Genomic DNA, 21812 nt, shown 5'->3' on the forward strand with positions numbered 1-21812 from the left:
AGACACTGTGACAAACCCTAGATGATAAGACATGTTAAACACAAAATTCAAAATAGACAAATTTGATTTTTCAATCACACAAACCTCTGTGTAGAATTCTCAACCCAGATGCAGAGAAATCTCTCTCACGCAGCAGCAATCAAAGAGGAGACGTGGTCATTCTACAAAATGCTTGCACAAGATTGCTTTCCTCGACTTTGCTCTCAGTTTGGATTTTTCAGAGGCATGTCCTTCAGATCTGGTGGTGGCATAGACTTCTTTGGTGGTCTGAAAATAGTCATATTCTAACAGCAAATGGTTAGTTCACATTAAAGGCAAAAATACATTGGTGACAAGTATTGATTGCTTTCTGCACGAGTATGATACTGGTCCTGGTCTTAGCAGCCTCAGTCTAAGCTGAGGAACTGACTTGCTACAGGTTGGAGAACCCAGGGACTAACACAGATTGTCTTTTGCTTTGCCAAACTCTCTCAGTGTATCAGATATTGAGGCTTTTTTAAAGGTGGAAATGAATGAGAACCTCAGACAGAATCTTTGGGCTTTTGCAAGTTACACTTAAACAGGATGAAGGATCTTAAGTTAGTGCTTTAACATTTATCTAAGTTAGAATTAACTGCTTTTCTTCAGGCAACTTGTTTCACTCTTCTGGCCTTTTTTTTTCATTTTTTCTGATCTTGGTAACAGGGGTAGGGGCAAAGGCTGGGAATGCCCCAGGGGGGTGTGGAGAAACACCCCCCTCTTTTTCTGCAGTTAGAAATTTTGTACACCAGGGGAGGGTAGTCAGATGACTTCACTGCCTGCCTGCTCAGTGGGGAGTCCTGCATACTGGACAAGGAGTCCACATCCTTTGCCTGCCTGGCGGGAGAGGTACGGACTTGTAGGAACAGGGTTCAAGAGGAAAGGATGGCCCGTGGCCCCACCGCTGTCAGTCGGGGCAGGGGCTTGGCTGCAGGCACTGCCCGTGCTTCCCTGGCCCTGGTCTTGCTGTACTGTGCTGCCCAGTCCCGAGGAAAGCTGTTTTTTGGCTTCCTGCTCCTACTTTGTTTGCATGTCTGGCTACTCCGCAGCTCCAGGCTCTGGGGGGAACCCTTGTCCCTCTTTTCTGGCAGTGCTGTTGTGCTTGCAGCCCCAGAGAAGCTGCACTTGGCTCCCCCGTGCCCTCTGCACTTGCTTGGCTAGTAAGTCTTGCTTGTCTGGCCACCAGCTCTGGGATCTGTCCTTTTCTTTTCTTTCTGGCTAGTATCAGGTGATTGCTAAACAGCAGCCTTGCCTGCATGAGAGGGAGGGAACTGTTGCAACTTCGTGCTGGGGAATGTTTTTGCCTCGCAGCTGGCCCAGGGCAGCTCTGGGCCAGGACTGCTGTAGTGACTAGGCAGACTGTTCTACTCTGGGGGGTCCTGGACCATGCTCAAGTTTCTCTTCTCTCCAGAAACTGCTTCATTTCTGGCTGCCCATGGTTTGTTTACAAGGAGTTTCTATAGTGACACTCTGCTTCTCTGCTCTCTGCAATGTTGGTGTTAGATGCAGCTTTTACCCTTTCCCTCTGTATTATAGCAGGGGCTGCCTGCTGGGCAGGGGCAGAGCTGGCTGCTGGGCAGGGCTGACTGTTGGGCAGGGGCTGGGCTGGCTGTTGGGCATGGGCAGGGCTGGCTGTTGGGCAGGGGCAGGGCTGGCTGCTGGGCACAGGGGCAGGGCTGGCTGTTGGGCAGGATTGGCTGCTGGGCATGGGCAGGGCTGGCTGTTGGGCAGGGGCTGGGCTGGCTGTTGGGCAGGGGCAGGGCTGGCTGCTGGGCAGGGGCAGGGCTGGCTGTTGGGCAGGGCTGCCTTTTGGACAGGGCTGGCTGTTGGGCACAGGGGCAGGGCTGGCTGTTGGGCAGGGGCAGGGCTGGCTGTTGGGCACAGGGGCAGGGCTGGCTGTTGGGCAGGGGCAGGGCTGGCTGTTGGGCACAGGGGCAGAGCTGGCTGTTGGGCAGGGGCAGGGCTGGCTGTTGGGCAGGGGCAGGGCTGGCTGTTGGGCACAGGGGCAGGGCTGGCTGCTGGGCAGGGGCAGGGATGGCTGTTGGGCACAGGGGCAGGGCTGGCTGTTGGGCACAGGGGCAGGGCTGGCTGCTGGGCAGGGGCAGGGCTGGCTGTTGGGCACAGGGGCAGAGCTGGCTGTTGGGCAGGGGCAGGGCTGGCTGTTGGGCAGGGGCAGGGCTGGCTGCTGGGCACAGGGGCAGGGCTGGCTGTTGGGCAGGGGCAGGGCTGGCTGCTGGGCAGGGGCAGGGCTGGCTGTTGGGCAGGGCTGCCTTTTGGACAGGGCTGGCTGTTGGGCACAGGGGCAGGGCTGGCTGTTGGGCAGGGGCAGGGCTGGCTGTTGGGCACAGGGGCAGGGCTGGCTGTTGGGCAGGGGCAGGGCTGGCTGTTGGGCACAGGGGCAGAGCTGGCTGTTGGGCAGGGGCAGGGCTGGCTGTTGGGCACAGGGGCAGGGCTGGCTGTTGGGCAGGGGCAGGGCTGGCTGTTGGGCAGGGGCAGGGCTGGCTGCTGGGCAGGGGCAGGGCTGGCTGTTGGGCAGGGGCAGAGCTGGCTGTTGGGCAGGGGCAGGGCTGGCTGCTGGGCAGGGGCAGGGCTGGCTGCTGGGCAGGGGCAGGGCTGGCTGTTGGGCACAGGGGCAGAGCTGGCTGTTGGGCAGGGGCAGGGCTGGCTGTTGGGCAGGGGCAGGGCTGGCTGTTGGGCACAGGGGCAGGGCTGGCTGTTGGGCAGGGGCAGAGCTGGCTGTTGGGCAGGGGCAGGGCTGGCTGCTGGGCAGGGGCAGGGCTGGCTGTTGGGCAGGGGCAGGGCTGGCTGCTGGGCAGGGGCAGGGATGGCTGTTGGGCACAGGGGCAGGGCTGGCTGTTGGGCACAGGGGCAGGGCTGGCTGTTGGGCACGGGCAGGGCTGGCTGTTGGGCACAGGGGCAGGGCTGGCTGTTGGGCAGGGGCAGGGCTGGCTGTTGGGCAGGGGCAGGGCTGGCTGTTGGGCACAGGGGCAGGGCTGGCTGTTGGGCATGGGCAGGGCTGGCTGTTGGGCACAGGGGCAGGGCTGGCTGCTGGGGAGGGACAGAGCTGGCTGCTGGGCAGGGACAGAGCTGGCTGTTGGGCACAGGGGCAGGGCTGGCTGTTGGGCATGGGCAGGGCTGGCTGTTGGGCACGGGGCAGGGCTGGCTGTTCGGCAGGGGCAGGGCTGGCTGTTGAGCACAGGGGCAGGGCTGGCTGCTGGGCAGGGGCAGGATTGGCTGCTGGGCACAGGGACAGGGCTGGCTGTTGGGCACAGGGACAGGGCTGGCTGTTGGGCACGGGCAGAGTTGGCTGCTTCACCTGTCTCTGTCTTTGCATAGTTGGAAACGGCAGAGGCAGAGGAAGGGGGAAGGGAAGCTGCTGCCTCCCACTCTTCGCTGCTCCTCGTAGTCTCAGTGTTGGCTGCTGCACGTTATTATAGGGGCACTTGGCTTGTCGTGGCCTGCAGCTCCGGGGGTGACTCCTGTGCCAAGGGCATTGATACCCGTGGTGTCTGGGGCAGTGCCCAAGTGCCTGCCTGGTCCTGTCCCGGGAGTGGTGCCATCGATGGAGGAGGCAGCTCTTGCTCACTCAGCTTTACTCACAATTCCTGAAACTTTTCTTGCCTCTGTTTCATTTCTCACTACTTTTCCCTCAGTCTCTGCGACAGCTTCTCTCGCCTCTTGCTGCCTCTTGCCCTCAGCTGCTGAAGGGCCGGGGGCAGCAGAATCAGCGCTTGTTCCGCTGGCAGCAGCGGGTGGGGTGGGGTTCAGCACAGCCGAGTGGGACGGCTCCTCCTGCTCTTGCCGCAGCTGCCTCTCGGTCACAAGCACCTCTAAGTTTTCTAAAAATTCCAGGATCCTGTACTGCAGCTGCCCACAGGCAACGGTGACCTGGGGCCTGGTGCTGAGCTGCATCAGGTCTTGGCCCAGGACAGTCGAGACGTCACAGACATCATCGCCTGTCAGCTGGAACGGGCTCTTCTCCAGAGCCTTCTCTGGGCTACGATCCACATCTTTCATTCTCAAGGATTTAAACCTGTGATACTCAAGACCATCTGTCTTTCTCAGGCTGAGAAAACTGATTTGCTAAAGTCAGCTTCACCTCCCAGCCCAATTCCAGGAGAAAACACCTCTCTTGTAATTTTGCTAGCAAAATACCCAAACATACTTAAGAACTGCTCTTTTTATTTCACCCATGATTGTTAGGAGTTGGCTTTTCAAAGATCATTGAAGGAATTCTTCAAAATAGCAGGCAGTAGAAGAATAAATTTCCCTGTCCAGAGCCCTAGTTGTTCCAGGGTGCTGGAGTTCACTGATTTTACATTTAAAACACCTAAATGTCATTTACTCATAATTGTCACATTAAAGAACATATATGCATGAGCCAGACAGCAATAGAACCTAATTTACTGAGTCTCTTTTTTTTTTTTAACTAACTCTACACTGAATACAATCCAAATTTAGAGTTTGATCTAGTCTTATTTCCTAGGTACTCCTGGGTCTTAGAGAGAAAGGCTTGTGGACAATGCAGTATATTCATAGTTAATAATTTAGAATAATTTCTTAGAATTACTTCTTCTATAATAGCTTAAGCATACAAAAGAGATTCTTCACAGAAAACTTTTAGGTTTTAACATAAGACAAGTTGACACAAAGGACAAACAGAACAGATAAAACACAGAGCACTGCAGTTATCACAGTTATTGCACTTCATGAACTTATTATTAACAAGATGAAAACTAAAAGGAAACTTGGACACGTAGCTTCTCAAATCTTAAGAAAACGAAAAGGACACTTAGCTTTCCAAATCTTAAGATAAGTAAAAGGAAACTTAGAAACTTAGTTTTCCAAATCTTCAAGTCAGAATAAACATTTGGCCAAATACAAACAAATCTGCATTAAATCCAGGGGTCACTGCCCCTTTAAGAAAAGCATCCTTTTATGTAACCCTTCGAGACATGGTGTCCTATTCTCATTTTAAGGAAACCACAACTAATGCAAACAAAAGAATAAATACTTTTAGGTTATGAAGAGATCCTCATCCACGTGTATAAGTCAAGGGAAGGGGAATCTCACTGACCAAAATGGAGCGGGGGGGCCGTCGAGAGTCCCCAAACCCCCGACTTCTACCACCAGTGGAGTATTAGGGTCCCGTCTTGGGGTGCCAGATCTGATGCCAAAAAGGCATGGAATTAAAACAACTGCTTAGAGACAATTTATCTTGAAACAGCAAGGTATTTATTTTCCAGCATGGGGAGGGGCTGGCCAGTTACCACTGGACATCCAGATCCCAAGTGTCAGGGAAAAGCAGGGTAATTTATACAGTTTTTAAACAAAGTTACAACATCTTAACATACATATTCATATAATTTTGACATCTAATTATCATATTCCTAGTAGGTGGAGTTTAGGTGGAGCCTAAGGCAGAGCCTTCTCAAACCTTCTTTTGGCAGAGTTTTCAGGGGGTCATTCCAGCCTTCAGCCTCACTTTTGGGGCCTTCTGCTTCTCTTCCTCACTTTGAACTTTTCAGCTTTCTTTGTTAGCCTGACTCAAGTGCTAACACTTGTAGATCTTCTTGACTCATGTCCTCCCTATCTTCTCTGAGTGTCTACCTAATGATTTCTGGGGTGCTTGAAGTACATTCCTAACACCATCTATTCAGTCAGGACAGAACAAGTTATCAAAGTTTCACGCAGTAATTTGCAGAGCAAGGCACTAACATTACAACTTTTTAAGGCCTTGCTCTTGTTTCAAGATAAATTTTCTCTAAGCAGTTCTTTTAATTCCATGCCTTTTTTCCATCACTAACACCTCCCAAAACCTCCTTTAGCCCCTCCACAAGGGGTTGGAACCCCCCTGAGGATGTTGGGGTGCCTCAGGCAGGGAGGGGCTGGGGGCAGCTCCAGAAAGGGATAGGGGGCCCGGGCAGGAAGTTGTTTGGCCCAGGGGTGACCCAAGGAAGTTATTGCACCAGCTCCTCAGGTAGGCCAAGACATCTTGGCTCTGCTTGGCATTGGCTTTGCATACTTTTTTGAGCCATTTCCAGAACTCTTCCTCATTTCTCTGCAGAGCCAGGTATTGTAGTATCACCTTGCCAACCTGAAGGGGCACAGGGGGGTCACCGGGGGAATGGGAACACCCCCCAAGTATCCCAAGGCAAGTCCTGCCCTCCTCCCACCTCCATGTCCCCAACAGCTCCTCGTCCTTGTGGAGCACCTGGAACTGCTCCAGGCCGGGGGGCGCACAGGGGGGTCACCAGGGGACACCCCCATATCCCCATAGTTGTCCTGCACTCCGTCATATCACCAAGGGGTCTCTGTATCCCCCCACATTGTCCCCAGAAACGACCATGTGCCACCCCTGTGTCCCCAGGGATGTCTCCATGGGTCCCTCATGTCCCCAGTGGGGTCCCTGGGCCCCCAGGAGACATCCCCGTGTCCCCCCAAGTTCCCAGGGACACCCTTAACCCCTTGGGCACACCCCAATCCTTCCAGTGACACCCATGGGGACACCCCAATCTCCAGTGTCCCTGATGTCCCCAGTGTCTCACTGTGTCAAACCCACTCCTCTCGAGGTGCTTCCCCAGCACACGCCCAATCTTGGGCAAGGCCTGGACAGGCTTATTCCCCCAGGGCTCTGTCATCAACTGGTGTTTCTTTGGTGGCAGGGGCAGCGCTCCTGTGGGGACAGCGAGGGGACAGTGGGGACACCGCCAGCTATGGGGACACGGCACTTCTGTGGTGATGTGGGGACAAGGACAGAGCCGGGGGGAACAGGCTGAGGACAGCAAGGACCCCCCTAAACTACCCCCCAGACCCCTTTAAATCCTTCAAAAGCTCCTTTAGCCCCACAAACCCCTTTGAACTCACCCCAAAGGCTCCCAACGCCACCCTGAAGCCCCCAAACGCTCACAAGACGCCCCCAAACACACCTATAACACCCCCCAAAACCCCCTTGAGCCCCTCCACAAACCCCTTTTACCTCCCCAACCTCCCTGTAACATCCCAAATGCCCTGTTAACTCCCCCAAAATCCTCCAGACAGCTCCTAATACCCCACTAACCCCCCAGAGAGCCATCTACATCCTTGTCCCCCCCAAAAAACCCCAAGAATTCTGAGACTCCCCTCAAAACCCTTTTAAACCCCCCCAGAACCCCCAGTTCCTCCCCAACTCCCCTTTTCTCCCCCCCGCAATCCTCTTTAATCTCCACCAGACCCTCTTTAACCCCCCCAGACCCCCTTCAATCCCCCCAGACACCCCCTTTAACACTCTCCAAACCCCATTTTATCGCCTCGTACCTTCATTTCTCATCCCCACCACCACAGCAGCCTCAGGGAGCTCCCCTGGCAGAGTAGGCTGAGGGACACCCCCCTGAGGGCTGGAACCCCTGGGTGGGCTGTGCCCCCCGGTGGGACGCCTGACGTGTCTCCGGCCCCTTCAACCCCGGCACACTCGCCCATGGTCAATGGCGAGCCAACAACGGCCGTAGGTGCCGAGGCTCAGCCAATGGGAGGTGAGGAGGGAGTGGAGGGACCAACAGGAAAGAGGGGTTTGAGTTTGGGGGGCAGTGTCGGCTGCGGGTCCAAAAGTCACGCTCTGAAAAGATACAAAAAAGGGCAAATTAGGGGTGTGGGGGGAGGGTGAGCGGGGGGGGCGGGGGCTCCCCCAGCCTGAGCCCCCCAAACACGGCCCCTCCCCACAAATCCCCCCCCAGGCCCCAAATCGGCCCCTCTGCCCCCACCCCCTTTTGCAAAAGCAGCAAAAACCTCCAAGGAAAATCTCTCAAATCAGCAGGTTTGCCCCAAAACAGCGCCGAGGGGAGGGGGTTTGGGGAGGGGGAGGGGCTTTGTGGAAGGAGAGAAGGTTGAGCAACCCCTCCCCCCACCCCGAATGTACAGGTGACCCCCCCGGGGTGGGGGAGGGGATGGGGAACCCCTTAAAGGAGGAGGGGCGGGGGGGAAAGGGAACAGGTTTGGGGAGCAAAAGTGGCTTGGGGTGACAAAAGGGAGCTTGGGGGTGAAAATGTATCTTTGGGGAAAAAAGGGGGTTTGGGGTGAAAAATGTCGATTTTAGGGTTAAAAAATGGGCATTTGGGGGTGAAAAAGTGCTTTGAGGGAAAAGAAGGAGTTTGGGGTGAAAAATGGGGATTTTGGGGGTGAAAAAGGTGGTCTTAGGAATGACAAAGTGGTTTTGAGTGAAAAATCGGGGGTTGGGAGGTGAAAAAGGGGAATTTGGGGGGTTAGAAAGTGGTTTGGGGTGAAAAAGGGGGGGGCTGCGGGTGAAAACTTGTTTTGGCGAGAAAAAAGGGGGGTTTGGGGGTGAAAAAGTGTTTTGGGGTGAAAAATGGGGATTTTGGGGATGCAAATGGGGGCATTGGGGCTGAAAAAGTGGTATGGGGAGAAAAAAGGGGGTTGAGGGGTAATGTTGTGGGATGGGGGAACAGCTCTTAATTTGGGGGGGTTGACCCCCAAAATGGGGGAAGAGAGGGAGAAAAACCTCAGATAAACCTAAACCTGCCCATTTTAGCCTCTAAAAATCTGTATTTTTGAAAGGAATGAGCAACTTGGGGTGTTTTGCCCCAAAATGAAGGAGGGAGGGGGATGGACACCCCCCCTTTACAGGGAAAGGGGGAATTTGGAGGGTTTGCCTCAAAACTTGAGAGGTGTGGGAGGAGCTCCCAAAATAGACATTTTGTGGAAAAAAGTGAAAACTGGGGATTTTGACCCATATTTGAGGGGGGAAAAGGGGTTTGAACCACTCAAATTGTGAGGAAAGGGAAAATTTGGAGCTTTGGCCCTGAAAGTTGGGGAGGGGTGAATTTTACCTTTAAATTACCCTCAAAATGAACAATTTGGGGGCAAAAAGGGAGAAACTGGGGGGGGGATTTTGCCCCTAAACGAGAGGGGGAGGAGCCTGGAGGGAGAGGCCCCGCCCACAATACGTTAAGCCACGCCCCAAGGGGTATTGCTGATCATTAAGGGGTTAATTAAACCCCCGAGAGTTAATTAAACCCAAAGCCTTAGCCACGCCCCAACTGGGGTAACTGATGCTCTTTAAGGGTTAATTAAGCCCTCAACAGGGCTAATTAAACTGTGAGCAAACCGCGCTCCCGCGCCTTTAACACGCCCCTCCCGGGGCATTCACACCCCCGGGCGCCTCCCGCGGGGTTAATTAGGCCGCTCTCACAGTTAATTAACCCTCTATGGAGCCCAAAGGGCTTTAATTCCGCCCCGGTCCCTCACGGCCCTGAGAGCCGGCCCTGCCCCCGCAGTGAGAGCCCCCTGGAACCCCCCGGACCTCTCGCCCCCGGCCCCGCTCGCCGCCCCCGGCCCCGCTCGCCGCCTCTCTCGCCGCCCCCGGCCCCGCTCCCCGCCTCTCTCATCGCCCCCGGCCCCGCTCCCCGCCCCGCTCGCCGCTCCCCGCCCCGCTCGCCGCCTCTCTCGCCGCTCCCCGCCCCGCTCGCCGCCCCCGGCCCCGCTCGCCGCTCCCCGCCCCGCTCGCCGCTCCCCGCCTCTCTCGCCGCTCCCCGCCCCGCTCGCCGCCTCTCTCGCCGCTCCCCGCCCCGCTCGCCGCCCCCGGCCCCGCTCGCCGCTCCCCGCCTCTCTCGCCGCTCCCCGCCTCTCTCGCCGCTCCCCGCCTCTCTCGCCGCTCCCCGCCCCGCTCGCCGCCCCCGGCCCCGCTCGCCGCCCCCGGCCCCGCTCGCCGCTCCCCGCCCCGCTCGCCGCTCCCCGCCTCTCTCGCCGCTCCCCGCCCCGCTCGCCGCCTCTCTCGCCGCTCCCCGCCCCGCTCGCCGCCCCCGGCCCCGCTCGCCGCTCCCCGCCTCTCTCGCCGCTCCCCGCCTCTCTCGCCGCTCCCCGCCTCTCTCGCCGCTCCCCGCCCCGCTCGCCGCCCCCGGCCCCGCTCGCCGCCCCCGCCCGCCGCTCGCCGCTCCCCGCCCCGCTCGCCGCTCCCCGCCTCTCTCGCCGCTCCCCGCCCCGCTCGCCGCCCCCGGCCCCGCTCGCCGCTCCCCGCCCCGCTCGCCGCTCGCCGCCTCTCTCGCCGCTCCCCGCCCCGCTCGCCGCCCCCGGCCCCGCTCGCCGCTCCCCGCCCGCCGCTCGCCGCCCCCCGGCCCCGCTCGCCGCTCCCCGCCCCGCTCGCCGCTCCCCGCCCCGCTCGCCGCCCCCCGGCCCCGCTCGCCGCCCCCCGGCCCCGCTCGCCGCTCCCCGCCCCGCTCGCCGCCCCCCGCCCCGCTCGCCGCTCCCCGCCTCTCTCGCCGCTCCCCGCCCCGCTCGCCGCCCCCCGCCCCGCTCGCCGCTCCCCGCCCCGCTCGCCGCCCCCGGCCCCGCTCGCCGCTCCCGGGGCGGAGCTCCACCCGCGGGAGTGCGCTCCGATTGGTAAACAGTGCTGCCAGTCAAGTCGACAGCCAATCAGAGTGCAGGAAAGGGCCCCAGGGCGGGTCAGGGCTGTGTCGGTCGCGCACGTCAGTCCTCACTGGCTGAGCGCGCTGGGGTTGAAACTTCGAGAAAAAAGTTTTTAGTAACTTTGGAAAAGAGGCCGCGGGGGCTGCAGGGGAGACCCCCCAAAACGGGGGACGGCCCCAAGAAATGGGGGGGACCCTGATGCCTGAGGATTTTAGTGTGTTTTTGTAGATTTTTGAATCGTGTAAGTTACATGGATTCTCCTGGACTGTTCACATCTTCAATGAGTTACCAAACACTTCGTCAAAGATTCTTAGACTCTCTCATGCCCTGCCAAGGACACGCTGTTTGGAAGGAGCCACTTGCAAGAAAGCTTGGAGATAAAGCACAAGAAGAAGGCCTAGAGGTTCTGGAACTCTGCAAGGGACAGTTCTGGAGAGCCCTCTGGGTGGGGCACAGAGGGAAATGAGAGTCAGTCATAGATGTCTCATCTGTTCGTTGCTGGAGAGGCTGTGAAAGCCGTGACATCCCTGCCCACGGGGTGCACGTGTGGGCTGTGCCTGTGTGTGCACAGAGCTCGGGGGTGCCCCTTGAAAGCTTTCACTAAAGGGAACCCATCTAACCTTCTTAATACTGAGTGTCCATTTTCACAGGAACACGGGCATCAGGCAACAGCCCCCAAAAAAGAAGGGAATCCCCAAAAACAGGAGGGGTCCCCAAAATAGGGGGGGACTCAAAAAATAAGGAGCCTCCAAAAGGGGAGGGGTTCCCAAAAAATGGGGGGACACTCAAAACCAAGCAAAGGTCCAAAAGAATTGGGGGGGGAGGGGGCACAAAAACGGTGGGAAAGGCCTAAAAAATGGGGGGAGACCCTAAAACGGGGGAGGCAAAAAATAAGGGGACCCCCAAAAGTAGAGTAGGGCCTGAAAAAATAAAGGGAACCCCAAAATCAGGAGAGATTCCCAAAAATGGTGTGGACCCTCAAAAAACAAGTAAGGGCCCCAAAAATGTGTGGATCCCAAAAACAGAGGAGGGCTCAAAAAAATAAGGGAAGCCCTAAAAGAGTGGGGGTCCACAAAAAATGAAGGTACCCCCAAAACCGGAGAAGGGCCCAAAAATTGAGGGACTCCCCAAAACGGGGGGGGGATCAATAAAGAAGGCAGCCCCCAAAAACCAGAGGGGTCCCCAAAAAGTGGGGAGACCCCCCAAAACAGGGGAGGGACCTGGGCACACCTGGGGTACCTGCCCACATCTGGAGGCACCCCTGGGGGTACCTGTGGGCTTACCTGGGGTACCTGTGCCCTCCTGTGCACCCCGGGGAATGGTACATGTACCCACTCAGTGCAGCTGACGAGGGCACTGCTGGTTGGCTGCAGAAGGCAGGGGCTGCAATACAGGCCCCATTGCACCTTCAGGGACCCCAGAGACTCCCAAAGACCCTTGGGGATGTGTCTGTGCAAGGCTGAGGGTTGGACTCCGTGATCCTTGTGGGTCCCTTTCCACTCAGCACATTCTGGGATTGTGGGCTGGTCCCAGTGCAGGAGGAGCCCCTTTCCCCCAAAAAATACTGTGGTGCCCCCTGTGTGGGGAGGGGTTCCAGCCCCACCCCAACAGGCCTGGAGGAAGGGGGGACACCCTCCTGCAGGTGGGATGTGCATCAATGGTGACTCCCCCACAAGCCACTTGAACACCTCAGAGCTGGGGATTATAACCCCCCTCAGCCCCCAGTGGAGCCAGGGGGTCCCTGCAACCCCCAGAATGAGGGGGGGGGACTCCCAAGAGCCATTTAGAACCGAAAAAACTGGTGATCTACCTCCAAATGGGTTCATCTCACTCCCCTCCCCAATGCAAGGGCTTCACCTCAGTCCTTGAAAAAGAGGAAAGGGACCCACAAAAGGTGTTTATAGCCCCCAAAATTGGTGGAAAGCAGCAGGATGCCCCCACAACATGTTGCTTGGTCCCATCCTATGGGGCCCCACTCCAAGTGCTGGAGACACACGTCACCTCCACATCTCTCAGTACCCCCTCAGGAAATGGGGTCTCTGCAAAAGCTCCCTCAGTATTAGAGGGTACCCCAAAGCCTCCTCAGGAACAAGAGATATGTCAAAATCCCTTGAAGGAATAGGTACCCCCTGGCCTCATCCCATCCCACTTCTCTGAGTATGATGTCCCTCTTCTCTGGTTTTGATTCCCCACAGGTGGGTTTTGGGGGTCTCTTGGGAGAGATTGAGTCATTTTGAGTGGGGTTGAGCCATTGTTGATCCCTCTCAGCTGCTGGAGTGAAAAGTGCTGGAGAGAACTTTTTCCACTTGGGCCCCCTGAATTTTGGGGAAAACTCCCACAAATCCTCCCAGATCCCTGAAAATGTCCCGAATATCCCCATGAACCCAAAATTCCCCACCTCACCCCCCGCCCCCCAAAATTCTGGAAACATTGTAAGGCTTTAGATGTCTTTGTTCAATTTCTTTATTTTTACCACAATTTCATTAAGGGATAAAGATGGATCAAAAGAAAACCAAAGAGACAGAAAAGGCACTATGTGAATATCTGGGGGTTGGGTTGGGTGGCCTTTAGACAGGGAGGGCCATAGAAAATTGAAGTCATGGAATTATCTAACTTGGAAAAGAACTCAAAGGTCATCCAGGGTTCTTGATGCCACCAGAAGAAACAACTGAACAGAGCCTGTGAGACTTTTTGCAGGTCTCAAGTCAACAAATTCCCTCTTCCCAATGAATTTCCAGTATAGGTCTGTGTCCTGCTGGATGTTCCTCCCCCTGCATTCACCCAAGTGCCCACGGGGAACCAGGAGGATGTGGAGACCACCAGCCAGCTGTGTTCCCAACATGAATTACTGGGAATGTGGGTGACCAGGTCTGTTCCCAACGTGGGTCCTCTCATGGGTGACGGAGTTGGAGCAGCAGACAAAACTCTTCCCACAGTCAGGGCACCAAGGCTGACAGAGCTCCAGGAGCATTTGGATGATGCTCTGGGGCACAGGGTGTGAGTCTTGGGGATGGGCCTGTGCAGGGCTGTGGGTTGGACTCCATGATCCCTGGGGGTCCCTTCCAACTCAGCATATTCCATGATCCTTTGTAACACCCCACCTTTGCCTGCTTTGCTGCTCCTGTTCACCACAAGTTCCTTCCTTTACTGTTCTTTGCTTTGCTTGACTGGTTTCTTTCCATTGCAGCTTTGGGTGCACAGGAAAGGAATGCTGAGACATATTGGAACATCGTGGAATCGTGAGGCCATTGTGACTCTGTGGAACCTCCTGAACTTAGTGGTCATTCTGATACTACTGGGCCCTATAGAATCAAATAAACCCTGGGATACTGTGAAACTTCCTGGAATCCAGGGAGCATTATGGCAATACAGGGCCGCAAGGAATCAAAGGCCATTGTAACACCCCAGGGCCTCATGGAACAAAGGGGCAATTTTGACACTGAGTGGGCTCATGGAAAGCAAAGGAACCCTGGGGCACTGTGGAACCTCCCTGGATCCAGAGGCCATTGTGACATTGAGGGCCTGCATGGAACCAATGGGACCCAGGGACAGTGTGGAACCTCATGGAATCAAGGGGCCATTGTGACACTGTGGAATCTCATGGATCTGATGTCACCCTGTGTCTGGGGTGGGATTGTAGGGCTTAGATAAAATTTATTAAAGAAGCCCTGTCATTAAGTCATGAGGGGCAGAAAGGACCCCTGGGCTTTCTAAACTCCTCCTCAGAGCAGCCTGGGAGGAGCTGGATCCAGTCCCAGCCTCGGGTTATGGCAACGGTTTGAATTCACAGAATTGTAGAGGTGTGACTGGATCACATTTGTCCTGCAGGTTTTAATGATGGCAAATCAAAACTATGCATATAAAATTAATTACTTATTATGACAACACACAAATGAACAGATTAGTGAGCAGATGAAAGATCACAATCAGAATTATTTACTACACAATACAAACGCTACAACTACCAGTACTACAGTTTAAGACAGGACATTGCACAATACTAGAGCAATTATTGAAGCAATTATATTAAAGCTGGCAAAAAGAAGCAATTATTAGTAGGCATTTGATGTAACTCACCCAGCCCAAGGCTCCTGGGAGTTCTTTTATTCAGCCTCTAGAAGTGACATTGGGAGGGAAGGGGGCCCACTCAAGGGAGGAATCTCCAGACACACCCTAAGAAAGGTTATGTTGGAAGAACCTGTCCCTGTGAAAGGGGACTGGACCTTTATGGAATAAAGGGACTGAGTGACAGTCATTTGGTTCCAGTGCTTGCCTCACCATCAGGATGTTAATTCAGGGTTGAAGCCAGACTGGTTTCAACCAGGCGCCCATCTCAGCCAACACTGATACATTTGCAAATAGGGCATTGTTTGCTTGGACATTCCAGCCACAGCTCTAAAGTAGACAAATTCTCACTGCCCGCATTGTCCTCAGTGTCCTGAAGCGTCCTCCAATGGGGCACAAGGAGGATGAGGAGACCATTTGCCAGGTGCTTAGAGGGTTTTTCCAGCCCCAACCACTGGAGGGTCATGAGCAGGAGACGGTTCTGGCCATGAGATGACCATGAGATGATTGTGAGCATGATGTCATCAAACCCGTGAGGGGACACTGACCATTTGGCCATGAGAGGACATGACACAACCACGACTCTGAGGTGATCAAACCCCTGAGATGGCCATGACTGTGACCATGAGGAACACAGGGGGAGGAACATCCATCAGGATACAGAGCAGCGTTGGGAATTCCTTGACAAGAGCAGATTTGTTGACTTTACACCCTCAGAATCTCACCTGCTCCATCCCATCATTTCTTCTGGTACCATCCAGCCCCCTAATTCCACTCCAAATTCCTTAATTCCACTCAAAAGTCCCTTAATACCTCCTGGAACCCCCAGAATTTCATCTCAAATCCTTTCAATTTCACCCCAAACTTCCAACATTCCATCAAATTTCCTTTAATTTTACACAAAAATCCCTTAATTCACCCAACAGTCCCTCAATTCCCCCCCCCCAATCTCTTCAATCTGCTGAAAATTCCCTTAGAGTCACTGAAATTTCCCTTACTTCCATCAAAAATTCCATTGAATCCACAGAAAATATCCAAGATTCCACCTAAAATCTCCCTGATTTCACCCAAAATCTCCTTAATTTACCCTAAAATTCCACTAATTTCACCTGTAATGCCTGATTCCACCCCAAATCCTCCTGGATCCTATCCCAAATCCTCTTTAATTCCATCTCAAATCACTTTAATCCCCAATAAAACTGCCGACTCCACCACAACTCACCAATTCCCAAGTGCCCCCAAATCCCCTCCGGCCCCCCAAGTGCCCCCCTTACAAGAAAAGGAGACCCTCCCTTTTTTGAAGATAAATCACTGGAAGTCCTTTAACAACAGATTGTTTGGTGTGGGGGAGAAACATTATCAAGATAAGGTCAAACCTATCTACAAAGCAGAAAAATGTACTCTGGAAGATGAAGCGCCTGCTCAAACAGCATGGGCTCAAACTAAGTGACTTTCCTTTACAACACTCACTGCGGTGGTGTATCTGGGATTAATAAAATGCTATTATTTTTGGTCTATGTTTTGGACAGCCACTTGTGGAAAGTTTCTTTTTTTCCTGCCAAGTTCTAGGGAAAAACTGCTGATAAAGAGAAGTTTTTGCTCTTGAAGACAGAGCTTGTATAAACTAGAACTAAATGTGTTCACCTCATTGGCCAACAGCCTTTAGAGGACATTTGAAGGAGAAAGTGACAATGAGGAGGATGAAGGAAGCCCCCAGACCCATTTGATAAAGGCCTTCTGAGTGATAACACACATGCAGGAGGGGAATTCCAATGCCCACGCACATGTGCAAAAGAAGTACCACTTACATAAGCACGAGGTGGGGCCAAGGGCCTCTGAGTGGGCAGTGCTGGCCACACCTGCCTAGGCAGACATCATTGGCAGATGAATAAAGGGCAGATGGCTCGTGCTCAGGTGCTGCTTCAACATGAAGACCAGCGTTGCTGTTCCTGTGAGCCAGCCAATGCCTACAGAATGATGCCTCTGCCTTTGGGGAGTCTGAGCGTTCTGGGTCGGTAAGACAACCTCATGAGTAACCCTTGGGTGAGTGGGGATGTTACATGTAGGGCTTATGTTACCTCTTTCTCTCAGGTTCACAGTTACTTGGCCACCTCTGGTAATACAGATACTGTTTTCACAGAATCATAGAATTGACTGGGTTGGAAAAGACCTCCGAGATCATCAAGTCCAACCCTTGGTCCAACTTCAGTCCCTTTACCAGATTGTGGCACTCAGTGCCATGTCCAATCTCAGTTTAAAAACCTCCAGGGATAGGGAATCCACCACCTCTCTGGGCAGCCCATTCCAATGCCTGATTACTCTCTCTCTGGAAAGAATTTATTCCTGATATCCAACTTAAGTTTCCCCTGGCAGAGCTTGAGCCCATCGTGCCCCCTTGTCCTATTGCTGAGTGCCTGGGAGAAGAGACCAACCCACACCTGGCTGTAACTTCCCTTCAGGCAGTTCCAGACAGTGCTGAGGTCATCTCTGAGCCTCCTCTTCTCCAGGCTGAACACCCCCAGCTCCCTCAGCCTCTCTCCACAGCACTTGTGCTCCAGTCCCTTCTCCAGCCTCGTTGCTCTTCTCTGGCCCCGCTCATGCCCCTCAATCTCTTTCCTGAACTGAGGGGCCCAGAACTGAACACAACACTCAAGGTGTGGCCTCACCAAGGCAGAGTCCAGGGGAAGGGTCACTGCCCTGGTCCTGCTGGCCACGCTATTTTTGATACAGGTCAGGATCCCATTGGTCTTCTTGGCCCCCTGGGCACACTGTTGGCTCCTGTTGAGCTTCCTGTCCCTCAGTGCCCAGGTCCCTCTGTCTGGCTGCTCTCCAGCCACTCTGTGCCCAGCCTGCAGCCCTGCAGGGGTTGGGGTGGCCACAGGGCAGGACCTGCACTTGGCCTTGTTGAACTTCATCCCATTGGAATCAGCCCATCTCTCAAGTCCATCCAGATCCATCTGCAGAGCCCTCCTGCCTTCCAGCAGCTCGACACTCCCTCCCAACTTGGTGTCATCAGTAAATTTCCTGATGATGGACTCAATCCCCTCATCTAAATGATCAATAAAGATGTTAAACAGGACTGGGCCCAACACAGACCCCTGGGGGACACCACTGGTGACTGGCTGCCAGCTGGACACAGCCCCGTTCACCAGCACTCTCTGGGCCCGGCCCTCCAGCCAGATCCTGACCCAGTAGAGGGTACACCTGTCCAAGCCATGGGCTACCAGCTTTTCCAGGAGTATATTATGGGAGACAGTGTCAAAGGCCTTGCTGAAGTCCAGATAGACACACCCACAGCCTTTCCCTCATCCCCCACGTGGGTCATCTGATCAGGTTGGTCAGACAGGACCTGCCCCTCCTAAACCCCTGCTGGCTGGATCTAATCCCTTGCCCATCCTTTAGGTGCTGTGTGATTGCACTCAGGATGATCTGCTCCATAACCCTGCCAGGCACCGAGGTCAGGCTGACAGGCCTGGAGTTGCCAGGGTCAACCTTGCAGCCCTTTTTGTGGACTGGGGTGACATTGGCCAACTTCCAATCATCTGGGACCTCCCCAGAGAGCCAGGACTGTTGGGAGATGATGGAGAGTGGCTTGGCAAGCTCTTCCACCAGCTCCCTCATCACCCCAGGATGGATCCCATCTGGTCCCATAGACTTGTGAGGATCCAGCTGGCTCAGTAAGTCACTATTTCCTCCTGGAATACAGGGGGACTATTCAGTTCCCTCCCTCTGTCTACCAGCTCAGGAGGCCAGTTGTCTTGAGGGCCACCTGTCTTACTGGTAAAAACTGAGGCTACAGGCTCTTCAGAAAGGATAGGCAGGGTAGGAGAGGTGGAGGGGTGGCTTTATATGTTAGAGAGTCTCTTGACTCTGTTGAAGTTGAGGTCAGCAGTGAAAAGGTTGAGTGCCTGTGGGCCAGAATCAGGGGGAAGGCCAACAGGGCTGACATCCTTGTGGGTGTCTGTTACAGGCCACTCAACCAGGATGATGAAGGAGATGAATTATTCTACAAGCTGCTGGCAGATGTCTCAAAATCTCCAGGCCTTGTTCTTGTGGGTGACTTGAACCTGCCAGATATCTGCTGGGAGCTCAACACAGCAGAGAAGAGGCAGTCTGGGAGATTCCTGGAGTGTATAGAGGATAATTTCCTTCATCAACTGATAAATGAGCCTACCAGGTGTAAGGCCCCACTATACCTACTGTTTAGAAACCGAGAGGGGCTGGTGGGAGATGTAGTGTTTGGTGGCCGCCTGGGGCACAGTGACCATGAAATAATAGAAATTTCAATACTCAGAGATGCAAGGAGAGCCATCATTAAAACCACTACTCTGGACTTCCAGAGGGCAGATTTTGGCCTATTCAAAAGACTAATTCAGAGCATACCCTGGGAAACAACCCTTAAAAACAAGGGGGTCCAGGAGGGATGGACATGTTCCAAGCAGGAAATTTTGAGTGCACAAGAACAGGCTATACCAGTGTGTTTTTGTTAAGCTCTCACTTCCGGTATTCTTCTGAACCCTTCCCTGTAACAGAGGGAGGGCATCCAGGGGGACCTTGAGAGCAGAGTTTCAATCAATTGAAGTCTGAGCAATGTGATGGAGCTGAGCCCTGCTCATTGCAAGGCACTGGGACTAGATGGCCTTTAAAGGTCCTTTCCAACCTGAACTGTTCTGTGATTCTGTGCATTTGCATTTCATGACACATTCTGCTCATTTTCTGTGCTCATCTGGATGCAGATTTTGCCTGTAAAGCAAGTACAGAAAAGACACATGTGGGTTGAATCAATGTCAGGAAACTAGTTTGCTCCCTGTTGGAAGCAGGTGAAAAAAGGTGGGGAAGGAAGCTGGGAAAATGGTGGGTTTGGATGAGTTTGGAATGTTTTAAAGTGTATTTCCCATGACCCCCCGCCCAAAATACCAAAACAACCACATCAAACCTCAACCTGTTCCCCCAAACTTAAAACCAAACAGCTCAAATTATCCCAAACCAACCAACCAAGCAAAAAGCAAACCCCAAAAGACAAACACCACTCCAAACCCCTCAGACTCCAGCAGGACCCAGGTGCCTCCAGCACTCCATGTGTAGATGGTCTCAGCTATGCCAGAAGGATCCCTCACTCAGGGAAGCTTTTTTCACTTCAGCTGTGTAAAGGACAGAGTGTCTGTTACGTACAGTATTCAAAATAATGGGAAGGACAGAATTATGTTTTTATAATTAAATATGAGGAACCATTTCTACTCTCGCTCTGTCTTCTCAGTAAAGCAAACTCCTTTAAAGGCTTTTATTGCTGTCACAGCTCTATCGACCCCACTGCCCAAGGCACAGACTTCGCTGCTTCCCCAGCTTGAGGGCTCATCCTCACCTCCAAACTGGTCCTGACCCGCCTGGGAAGTGTGTTTGCAAATCCTGAAATCTCCTGCAGAGCCATAACAGCTCTGACCCGGGAGTCCCCCAAACCGCCTGTTCCACCCCAAATTCTTTTCCAGCAGTTCCCCCGCTGCTCCAATCCCTGCCCGGGCTGGTCGCACTGAGATGCCGCTGCTCGACCGGGAACGTCACGAGATACAAACGTGATGAAAAGGTTCTTTATTCCATCCAGGCAATTTCCCGGCGTTTCTTGGCGGCAGCGGGACAGGCGGGGCCCGGGCCATGCGGGCGGAGCTGGGTGGTACAACCCCCCGATACCCCCCGGTGCCCGAGGGCTGAGGGGACCCGGCTGGGAACAACCCCCCCGGTGCCCGAGGGCTGAGCGGACCCGGCTGGGAGGAGAGGTTTGCTGGGGGACACTCAGCTCCTTCTGCTCCTGTGCAAGAGAGGTCTGCAGGGATTTGGGGGGGGGTCTCACCAGGGAGCTTTGCCCCAGGACACCCTGCCTCGGGCTCTGGGGGTGGGAGGTGACGGATGCCTTGAGTTCCCCCTTTTTTCCATGCCCCTTCCTTGGAATTCCACGTCCCAAAGGGTCTTCATTGCAGCACGCACACGCACACAACACACACCCACACCCACACCCACCCACACACACACACACCCCGCTGTCTCCGCTGACGGCCACCCTGGCGCTGTCCCTCGTGTCGGGTGGGGAGTTGCCCCCAGGGGCTTTCTGGGGGGATGGTGCCCCTTCCCACCCCATCCCTGATGTCCCTGACGAGGCTCAGCATCCCCCTCTACAGGGTCCTGGTGGGTGACAAAGAAGGGACAGCCCGCTCGTCCCAGCCTGAACGGCTCTCTGGGAGCTGCAGAGGATCCTGTGCCCCCCGCCAGGTCACCCACCCCTCCGGGGTCCCCTCAAGGCAGGGGACAGGGTGTGACAGCCCGGGGAGAGCTCAGGGTCACACAGAGCCTGAAGAAAATGGGGCCGGGACAGACGCTCAGGGAGAATGTGAGAGCCAAAGGGAACGGATGTGGGAGCCAAAGGGGGTGGATATGGGAGCTGAGGAAGGGGATGGATGTGGGAGCTGAGGAAGGGGATGCAGGAGTCGGGAGGGGATGAGGCAGCAGGTGTCGCCATCGCCTGTCCAACAACCACCACAAATGAACGAGGCCCTTTCCTGGGTCTGCTCTCTGGTGTCTTCCAGCACCTGATCAACAGGGACACAAAACCCCTGACACCCTCCCACGTCCCCAGCTCAGAGGTTTCTTCTCCCACCACTCACATGGCGTGTGTGTCCTACAGCTGCTTCCAGGGCTGCTGCAGCAGCACCTTTGGGGGGTCAGGGTTAGGGGGCCCTGAGAGCCCTGGATGCAGTCCCAGGTGAGCAAAGCCCCCCTGAGCACAGCCAGGGGTGTCCCCGCCCTGCTGCAGGGACAGACCCCTGGCCCCAGCACCCCCTCTGCCCTCCCCAGCTCTGCCCCTCCTGCCCCTCCCTCTGCACTGGGCAGAGTGCACAGGAAACATCTGCATCCCCCTCCAGCTTCCCAGCCCAGGAACAGCTTTGGAGCTGCAGCTGCTGCTCAGCACCCACAGCTGGGGCTGTGCTGGGGCTGCTTTTCTTTGCTCTCTTGTGCTGGGAGAGAGAAGGAGCCTTTCCCTGGAGCAGAGGCCCTGCCCAGGGCTGGGAAATGGTTCTGTGTGGGGAAGGCTGGTGGGTTTCATCCCCCTTGACCCACTGGGGGCCAGTGGGGGAAGGGCTGGAGGGGCCTTTGGGAGGGGTTTGTGAGCTGCTGTCCCCCTACCCAGAGGAATCTACTGGAGCTTTGGTCCAAAACAGGCCTGGGGTGGGTGTGAGTAAAGACATCAGGGAGAGTGGAAAGGAGGGGGAAGGCTCCAGCAAGATTTTGTCCTGGTCTCCCTCATTGTTTTTCTCTTAAAGTTTGTCCATTACACTCTGGTT

At 55.0% G+C, this 21812-nt stretch overlaps 3 protein-coding genes across 3 annotated transcripts; all 3 read right to left on the reverse strand.

Moving 5' to 3' along the window:
- Positions 1-3600: 3600 nt before the first annotated feature.
- Positions 3601-4035, reverse strand: LOC139684136 (RILP-like protein 2). The gene has a single exon (XM_071579733.1). The coding sequence runs from the start codon at positions 4033-4035 to the stop codon at positions 3601-3603; it is 435 nt and encodes a 144-aa protein (XP_071435834.1).
- Positions 4036-4186: 151 nt separating this feature from the next.
- Positions 4187-7661, reverse strand: BANF1 (barrier to autointegration nuclear assembly factor 1). The gene is made up of 3 exons (XM_071579734.1): positions 7315-7661; positions 6413-6694; positions 4187-6267 (listed from the first exon to the last, which is right to left on the reverse strand). Exons 1-3 carry the CDS (start codon positions 7325-7327, stop codon positions 5843-5845), a joined length of 720 nt encoding a protein of 239 aa, XP_071435835.1. The 5' UTR covers positions 7328-7661; the 3' UTR covers positions 4187-5842.
- Positions 7606-20611, reverse strand: LOC139684138 (spidroin-1-like). Its single transcript, XM_071579735.1, has 4 exons — positions 20494-20611; positions 10193-10399; positions 9314-10109; positions 7606-7612 (listed from the first exon to the last, which is right to left on the reverse strand). The coding sequence occupies exons 1-4, from the start codon at positions 20609-20611 to the stop codon at positions 7606-7608; spliced, it is 1128 nt and encodes a 375-aa protein (XP_071435836.1).
- Between the last annotated feature and the right edge of the window lie 1201 nt (positions 20612-21812).

Source organism: Pithys albifrons, chromosome 32 (assembly GCF_047495875.1).
Source record: "Pithys albifrons albifrons isolate INPA30051 chromosome 32, PitAlb_v1, whole genome shotgun sequence".
Classification (NCBI taxonomy): Eukaryota; Metazoa; Chordata; class Aves; order Passeriformes; family Thamnophilidae; genus Pithys; species Pithys albifrons.

What these genes read in the sequence shown, in the direction of transcription:
- LOC139684136 (XM_071579733.1), bottom strand. Translation starts at nt 4,035, where the DNA reads ATGAAAGATGTGGATCGTAGCCCAGAGAAGGCTCTGGAGAAGAGCCCG.
- BANF1 (XM_071579734.1), bottom strand. An exon ending in CCCAGGGACCCCACTGGGGA is followed by an intron (nt 6,268 to 6,412) that starts CATGAGGGACCC and finishes TCCCCTGGTGAC; the next exon opens with CCCCCTGTGCGCCCCCCGGC.
- LOC139684138 (XM_071579735.1), bottom strand. Translation starts at nt 20,611, where the DNA reads ATGGGGTGGGAAGGGGCACCATCCCCCCAGAAAGCCCCTGGGGGCAAC. An exon ending in CGGGGTGTGTGTGTGTGTGG is followed by an intron (nt 10,400 to 20,493) that starts GTGGGTGTGGGT and finishes CTTGACTGGCAG; the next exon opens with CACTGTTTACCAATCGGAGC. An exon ending in GCGAGCGGGGCCGGGGGGCG is followed by an intron (nt 10,110 to 10,192) that starts GCGAGCGGGGCC and finishes GGGGGCGGCGAG; the next exon opens with CGGCGGGCGGGGAGCGGCGA.